The sequence below is a fragment of the Rhododendron vialii genome, chromosome 9a (genome assembly GCF_030253575.1).
Source record: "Rhododendron vialii isolate Sample 1 chromosome 9a, ASM3025357v1".
NCBI classification, from domain to species: domain Eukaryota; kingdom Viridiplantae; phylum Streptophyta; class Magnoliopsida; order Ericales; family Ericaceae; genus Rhododendron; species Rhododendron vialii.
The window spans coordinates 25,192,226-25,201,446 of NC_080565.1; the positions used below are offsets into that span (position 1 = coordinate 25,192,226).

The 9,221-nt window shown below is 37.1% G+C and overlaps 1 protein-coding gene across 1 annotated transcript; it reads left to right on the forward strand.

Moving 5' to 3' along the window:
• Positions 1 to 5,685: 5,685 nt before the first annotated feature.
• Positions 5,686 to 6,635, forward strand: LOC131301858 (21 kDa protein-like). The gene has a single exon (XM_058328340.1). The coding sequence runs from the start codon at positions 5,701 to 5,703 to the stop codon at positions 6,382 to 6,384; it is 684 nt and encodes a 227-aa protein (XP_058184323.1). The 5' UTR covers positions 5,686 to 5,700; the 3' UTR covers positions 6,385 to 6,635.
• The last annotated feature ends 2,586 nt before the right edge of the window (positions 6,636 to 9,221 follow it).

Below are 9,221 nucleotides of genomic sequence, written 5' to 3' on the forward strand. Positions count from 1 at the left end.
AGAGTGGGGATAGGTGCAACGATTCAATTCACACAAGGAAGACAAAGTGAGAGATTTGAAAATGGATAAAAATTACGTGCAGATCGATGGATTGTAACTCGTTGGATTTGACTGACTTCTATTATTCCCTCTATCTCATTTTACTTGATCTATACGGAAAATTCAACTAAATAAGTCTAAGATTATTTAAGTCAAGAAATTAAAGTCCCACTTCCAAGATACAACCCTCTCAATGTTTCGATAAATAAAAAAATGTACCATATATACTTGTATATATTGTATCTGGCCATGACAAAGTTTTTCACATTTTCTCAAAAACAAGAGTAATTATATACTCACATATTTATCAATTTAAACTTCGTGGAGAATGAAAAAAATTGAGATCCTTGACAATGACTAGCATTAATTACCTGGCTTCGTAATGTAAAAAGTCGAATGGCCACCATATTTTGAATATTTTATTGAATAATTTGACAATTGCCAAATTTTCCACATCACTTTTAAAGTGTGAAAAAGGTAGTTGTAATGGGAGAAGAACTGTTGTACCAAAATGGCATTGCACTTGTGGAGCAACCGCCATCCTATTGACAAAATAACATTGAAATTTGTCAAAAATAATTTCATACGGCGTCATTTTGATACTAATGAACTTGCTCTAATATAAAACTATTATTCACACCTCATGATATAATCTATACTTTCTTATTTATAAAAAATTTATCTGTAAAATGAATCTTGTTTGATAGATCTCACTTAATTTTATCAAACAAATTTTTTTAAACAACAAGAGGTAATATAAATCGAGAGGTACTTTAATAGTATGAATCTACAATTGGTGCCTAGTCAGCAAGATTGGTTGTCTGCTTCGCTTTACTGCCTTCCTTCTAATCTTTTTTATCCCAGAAAAGTAATATAAATTCTCCCTCCGTTCTCATTCTTAGTCTCTTTTGTAGATTCCAAATATATAAGGGAACACATACACTTTTAAAACTTATTTTTCTTATTTTACCCTTCAATCATTACATTTTCTTACTTTTTTTGTACTACGAATTTTAAAATGGAAGGGTAAAAGAGGAAATCCCATGTATATTACCCATTTAATTTTGAAGTGGGACAATCTTTTTGGGACAAAAAAAAGTTTTAATTGGAATCAAAGAATGGGGACGGAATGAGTAATTTTTTAAAATGTGTGAGTAGTGATTTCGAATATTCTTTCTGGGTCGAAGTATAATACTCTTTCCGTCCGGATTTAATAGTCACTCGTTCAATTCTAATCGAATAAAAAATGAATTATATCTTTAAATTGGTAATACATTTTATAGTATATAATATGGATCTTATTTGATAGATCTCAATTAGTTTTATAAGATAATATTTTTAAAATTACATAAAATATTATAAATTATAAGATATAATAGATTAAAAAATGACACGAACTCTTAAAAAAAAACTATTAAATCCGGACGGAAGTAGTAACGTACTAAAAATATAAGGAAACTGATTGGTACACCTGACTAAGCCTGTACCCTAGAAACACCCAATCGCTTCTCTGACGAGGTAGTTACGATGGATTGTTAACCGCTTAAATTATTTTCCCCGGTCGTGCGTATCGACCATTAAAAATACAGTAAATAAATTCGCACCACCACCACCACCGCACGGTGCGCACCATTAATAGCCGCCGTTCTTTAAAAAGGGACCGACCGAAATTGGCGGCCGGGTAGTGCTCCTCTCCTTTCCCCACTTCCACCCACCCTCGCCCTCTATTTTTAACTGCCCCAAAACGCCCTTGTTCTTCTCCACCAATTATGAAGTTTTGTCAAATCCATGTATAAACAATTCGGGGGCGGGCCCGAGACAGAGAGACGGGAGATGATCCATAAGCCTCACAGAATGGGAGGGGCTATAGTGAACCCGTCGTATTACACCGTATAGTACAGTCGATCCGATAGTCTATCTCGGTACGAATAACTCGGATTTAATCCAAGCTCTTACAAATTTTAGCCGTCCATTATTCGGATGAAAATCAGAGCCATCCATTGCCGAGATAGACTATCGAATTGGCTGCATTACACATGTAATACGGCAGGAGCACTCCAACACCCAAGTCCAAGACTCACATTATGTAAGAGAGAATTACAAGTTGAATTAAAGATTTTTTCTCACATTGTGGCAAGTGAATGAGGTCAACCCCTGTCACTTACAAATTTTTTCCACTGTACATTTAGACCTCTATCAGTTGCTGATAAATACAGTAAAGCTACAGGTACAGCAAGTAGTGTACAACAGTCGCGCATAGACCGCTTTTGCGTCCGTCTTGAGTCCCGCAAAAATAATCGGAGCAGCTCATTTTGTTCGAAACTAGTTTTTTACAGGGATCCTAAACGAAGTTTTTTGAACAAAATAAGCGGCTCCGATCATTTTTGCGAAATCCGAGACGGACGCAAAAACGGTCTGTGCGCGGCTGTTATATACTACCTGCTATACTTGTAGCAGCGTTTTGATAAATAAAAGGAAAGAAAAGTTCAAGAATTTTTTAATTTTCTAGGAGTATGTTTTTATGTGTTTAGTTAGCACGAAAATTGTGAGGCTCACGTCTCTAACCTTTTACAATTCTCTCATACTTCTTGCAGGAGAAGTACGTGATTTTACAGGGTTCTTTTCAAAAAACAAAAACTAGTTTTTTGCACAATTAAATTATTCGTTTTCACTGTACTCAAAAAAGTTTCTAAAGGAATTTATGAGCCCTGCCATGCGTACAACGGTTTCCCTAGGGAAATCATACCAACGGACACACCAGGCCGTCTTCAGTTATTGGACGGTCAATTCGAACCATTCAAAAATTCTAAAAAAAAAAAAAACGAGGGAACCTTCGCGAAAATCAACGACATCCGATATGTGTAAGATGTTTAATCTAAAAAGCCTATTTTTTGCTGGAGACGACCCCGATGCGACCGTCGGTATGATTTCCAAATGAAAACCGTGTGCCTATAGGAATTCCTTATTTGCACTAATTTCTTGACAAGCTAGTGAACCTATAGGAATTCCATATTTGCACTAATTTCTTGACAAGCTAGTGAACGTAGTTAACAACATTGTGTTGTTGGTTGGTTGAGTTTTGTTCACCTTTTACTTAAGAAAGTGAACATTATTCTCCTTCTTATTAGTTTAAATAGTATAGATTTCATCATAAAGTGATGTCATGCTTACCAAAAAATATATTATACGGGTGAGATCTATATCATTTTAACCAATAAAAAGTAAAATACTATTCATCATCTTTTAAGAAAGATAAACAAAATTGCACTCTCCGGAACCACGGAATAACTTCTTCGGTCAATGCACTACAACTACAAGTGAAGCAATTGACATAAATTAGAATTTCTTGTTGTTAGAGGAGTTGTAGAAACTGTGACACACCTTTTACAGAGATGGGAAATTAATTTAAAGTTAGCGGCACGAGATTCAATACAAAGGTGTGTCGATCAATAAGTCTTTATTCATCTTATTTGGTTGTATAAAAATTGAAAAAAATATTTTTACATGTAAAATATTTTTTATTAATTGGATAGAAATGATTACACTTTTTTTTTGATAAGTAAAAAAAAAAAAAGTTAAATAAAAAATAAGTAAAAATGATTACACTTAAATCTTCCATAAGTTATTTATGAACCCCTGCCTTCTATTGCAATTCTCACTGCTCAGTTTCCTCGATCGTCAATCCTGATCCACGTTCAATTCCCTCTCTCCCTCTCTCTCTCTCTCTCTCTATACACTATTTTGTCGATTTCTGAAAATATTTTTCAAGTGCTAACCAAACACTGGAAAATATAAGTTTGAAATTTGTTTTCTGAAAAATAACATTTTACATCGAAATAAACGGAGCCTAGATTTCTTAGTATTACCAAATTTTAAATTAATTCATCGGCAAATTATCTTGCAATCGTACTTTTCTCGCCTGAAAAACGAATGCTGGGAGCGTGCTGCACAGCTACGTGCTGTGCAGCGTGCTACGCGGCTGCCGGTGCCGCCTTGCCGGCATCGGCCCGACAATCGGAGACGTCCACTGCGTAGAGCTCGTCGAGTACTACAAGTATACCAAAAATCAACCCGATCAAATATCGTTAAATACTTCATCGGAATACATATAACTTGGAAAAAAATGAATCCTAATAGATACAAAACACTGGATCAAAACCACTTAATCCATTCTTTTTGAATTATATGTGTTCCGATGAGGTATTTAACGATATTTGATCGGATTGATTTTTGGTACACTTGTAGTACTCGACGAGCTCTACGCAGTGGACGTCTCCAATCATCGGACCGATGCCGGCAAGGTGGCACCGGCGGCCGCGCAGCACGCTGCACAGCACGTAGTTGTGCAGCACGCTCCCAGCATCCCTGAAAAACCACGAGTTGTCAAAGAAACGTTCCCCAAGCATATTGAGTTTTTTGAAAAATAAAAAGGATAAAGCAGGAAAATTTTCTTTCAAGGGAGGCGTAAAATGGGTGATTCCTACTCCATTTCACCAAAAATACCATAAAATCGTTCTCATCCGAATTGAGGTATTAATATTGCATGAAAACAATTTTGCAGATAACGAATAAACTTACAAACCATTTTCCCAAATTTTAAATGATTAATGTATCAACATGGAAAAACTACTTTATATGAAAGTTATATAAATTTTTTCTTCCCAGATATTTCTATTCTAATACAATACTCCAATTCGGAGAATAAAATATTGCAATGATGAAAATCTTTAAAGGGTTTTATAGTTTAATATTTGAGTGCACTTTGCACTATAACCTAAACAAAATTTTCAGGGGCCCAACCGTTTGATTTTGTCAATCCCATTAATTTACTTTATGGCCCTAAGATTATCTCCAACTTTTACTCATAATTTCCCAAAATAAAGTAACAATTTTAATAAAACTTTCCTATATTATAAAGAACTTCAATGAAAAAGATTAAAATCATACTCCTATATGATTTCATTAAATGTACTACTGAAACGAATGAATAGTGATTCAAAAAATAGAGCTAAAATTTTAATTGTTCCTGAATCTAATTAGTTTTTAATTTGGTATTTATTCGATAACAAAGAATAAAGTGAGTTTTAAAGATTTTAACTCAAATTCTCAAGTTTGACTTAAAATTTGTTTGGAACCAGTTACTATCCGGACTTTGAAAGGGACGAACTGGCACGTCTTGTTAGATTCTTTGTAGAGAGGATGAGGTAACATCACAAGCTGTTGTACACCTTTTTTACGAACATTATTTTTCCAATGTTAATTTATATAGTACTTGATAAAATTTAAAAGATGAACAATTCGAATCATTAAAGTGGACTTAAAAAAACTCACTAATGGTGGAAAAATGACTGCTCCAACATGAGAAGTATGACAGTAGGAAGAGTCCCTGAATCCCTAAATTTCTTAAGGCATAAGGAGTGTGAAAGCAGGAGGAGTCCTTCGATTCCTAAATTTCCGTAAACCCGAAGACATAAGGAGTATGAAAGCAAGAAAAGTTGCTGAATTCTTAAATTTTTGAAAGCCTAAAACGGTCGCACCTCATATAGCTCAAGGCCAATCCTGCTACAGACTAATAGTTTAGAACAATGACACTAACAAGGGCAAAAAAGTAAATCCGGGGCAACCTAGGAAAGGTGTACATATATATATATACACATAAACATGTTCCATTCCATTCTATTCCGTCTCATCATCGAAGCAGCACACAACACTTCTCGCATTATGAAAACCCAACACCCTCTCTTCTCTCTTTTCTCTCTCCTTACCCTTCTCTCACCTCTCATCCTCCTCCGCCCAACTGCCGCAGCCGCTTCCTCCGCCCCCGCTTCCAACAGCACAGACTTCATCCGCTCGAGCTGCGGCGCAACCCTCTACCCGGAACTCTGCTACAACTCCCTCGCCGGCTACGCCAGCGCCGTCCAGGAAGACCCGGCCCGGCTCGCCCGTGTCGCCATCGCGGTCAGCCTCACCAGGGTCCGGTCCGCCTCCCGGTACCTCCTCAACGCCTCCCGCCGCGCCGACTACGGCCCCGACCCCCGCGCCGCCGCCGCCGCGCACGACTGCGTCTCCGTGTTCGGCGACGCCGACGACCAGATCCGCGGCTCGCTCAGGCAGATGCGCCGGCTCGGCTCAGGGGGCGAGTCGCTGCAGTTCCAGATGAGCAACGTGCAGACGTGGATGAGCGCCGCGCTGACCAACGAGGAGACGTGCACGGACGGGTTCGAGGATGTGGGCGATGGCGACATGAAGACGGACGTTACGGAGCGGGTGGTGAAGGTGAAGGAGGTCACGAGCAATGCGCTGGCGCTGGTGAATAGCTACGCTTCCAAGGTAACGACGCCGTGACCGACGTCGTTATGGGTAAAATTGATTAGGACGTTAATTACGTCGTTATGTGCAAAGGGTATATTATAGGATTATAGTAATCATCACTAATCAAAAAGAAAAAGAAAAAGAAAAAGAAAAAGAAAAAAGATAGGAGTACTTATGTTAGGTGAGTAGTGGGCTTGTTTAATTTCTTTTAGGCTTGTGAGTGTGTTATTACCCCTTGATTGGAAAGAAATTAAGAAGGTTTGTTTAGTCCTTTTGTCAGAAAATTGTTATTATTTTTCTTTTGATTGTTTTTTTTATTTTATTTTTTCGCTTTTTATGATCTGTTGGGAATGATTTTCAAACTGAAAATTAAAATTTCAAGACAATATATTTGAGTTTTAGGATAAAAGTTAAAATTATGTTTGACTACTGGGTGGTGACATAACATGCAATCTATTGCAATAAATAACAAGTCCACCAAGAGTCCTCCTCCTCCTCCTCCTCCTCCTTAATATAAACACCTTATTAAAGAGACAGGGCATGCAGGAGACAGGAATTCTCAACAACATCAAAACCTTTGTCTACCGTAACAACAAGTTAACAAAATGTCATAATCAAGGTCTCGACTACCGGGAGGAGTATATAATTCTAAACGTCAATTAGAAAATATGTCCTAAATAAGTACCACATAACCATTTGCAGAGGATCGTAGTGGTACCAATTAATTTAGAGACCGAAATTAAAATTTCGGCTCGTGCGATGGGTACGAGGGAATGTGTTTAACTCGATCAAATGGCTATGACGACAACTTCAACTTAGCATTAATTAACAAGAAACTTCAAGCATTTTATCATCTAATCAACCACTTAGGTGCCGTTCTGCTTTCTTTTTTTTTTGAAAACCTTCTTTTTCAAAAAAAATGTAATTTCAAGCTCAAATATAATGAAAATGAAAAATAATTTTTTAAATTTTTTTGGCACCGTTTAAAAGATCTCAATGAGATCTATCAAACAAGATCCATATTAACAGAAAAATTATTTGCATAAATACATAATTTTTAAGCTTGAAATTACATTTCTTTTCTAAAAGTTTCCTTTTAAAGAAACCGGAACGGGGCCTTAACTTGTACACCCATGTCCACCCATCACAGACAAGTTTCAATTTCTACAGTTTCACTTAGCTTTCATATGAACATGACCTACTCATATCACGGTTGACATAGCCATGATTTTCTCTACTGGGTCTGTAATAATTGTTGCTAAAAATGTAGTGCTTACCGAATTATCCGGCGTTAAAATCATTTGAGATGGTTGGTGAAAATGTTATTGATTGCTGAAGGACAATGATTAAGGATAAAGAACAAAAATGGGAAGGCAAAGACCCAGTTGGAGAAAAAAAGACCCCTTGATTGGCTCAAATTTCGTGAGGAAAAAAAGAAAAGTAAAGAAAAGATTGGCTCAAATTTGAAAAGAACGACGTGAACTCTTTCTTTAAAAATAAAAATAAGACTCTTATCAGTATTCATTTTTCGATACAGTCTTCTTTTGATCAATAATTTTTTATTTTTGCAAACATTGAACTTATAGAAAAAGATGAATACGGACTAACTCATTAGGCCAGGATTTCCAATTCATTATCCTAAAAAATGAAACTAATATAGCTGTCACGATGTCCATAACTCCCACTAGAACTCGGAGACCCTGTTGTCTTCTAGGGACAGCAGAGCTGTCCATTGCCTAGCATAGACAGCCCAGATGGGGTCAGCACCCATGTCCCGGGTCCATTACTTATTTTTTTGTACTCAATAAATCAAATACACTAAAATCTTGAAAAAAAAAACTATATTTATAAATAAAAAAAAGTAATCTTCTTTAATAAAAAAAAGTTATGTGTCCAAATCAATTCCTTGTCTCTTATTGAACCACATATATCTTGAAGAGTCCTACTATTGGGACAGATCAGATGTACCGCTTTTATACCGATTGACGTGGACTGTGGGCCATTCTCTAGCTCCTCTCTCTTGTTAACCAAAACTTCTGAAATTTTTGAAATGTGGGGCCTACACCTTTAGGGCACACGCGACCTTTACCAAAAACTGCTCTCTCTCTCTCTCTATTCACTAATTCTTTTCTCTCCACCATGGACGCCCACCTGCACGCCAAAACCACCAACGCTCTGCGCCCACGACACTGAGTCCGACTGCCACCATTGTCGTCGTCCCACTATAAGAACCATCTCTCTTTACATACTGCATCAGCCGCTACGCCATCATCGCCAAAAGCAGCTCTACATCTTTCTCTTCGCTGGCAACGCAGTCACAGATGCTCTGTCAAGCCTCTATCAATAAACACAAATCACCTGTCCCCAAATCAAAAGTATCAAAGACATAAACATCTTTCTTTTTGCTCTGTTTTGAAGAGAATTTTGGGTCTATCAAGCCTCTATCAAGAAACCCAAATCAACAGTAAGCCTCTGTTCTTGCTCTTTTTGGAGCCAATGTTGAGAGGTCTGGATTCGTAATTGAATAACAAAATTTTTTGAAGGATAAGATTAATTTGGAGTAAGGAAATTTCATGAGCAACTTAATTTGAATTGCACCCTCTTTTTACTTCCTTCCAACTATTTAAAATTTCCCTACGTTTGGGGAGAAGTTCGATTGGCATTGGTGTTCACTTGCATCTTGAATAATGATTTCAAGTTTATTGATGCAAATTCAGAGGCTATGGAATAGGCAGAGGGGAGGAATTACTTGCATCTTCAATACTGAAGCCAAATAAGTTTAGTTTTGGGTCCTCGTTACCTAGAAGAAGCATCGTTTTACTTGTGGGAGAGAGAGAGAGAGAAGCTAATGTTCTAGGTTTTGCTTAAGA

What these genes read in the sequence shown, in the direction of transcription:
- LOC131301858 (XM_058328340.1), top strand. Translation starts at nt 5,701, where the DNA reads ATGTTCCATTCCATTCTATTCCGTCTCATCATCGAAGCAGCACACAAC.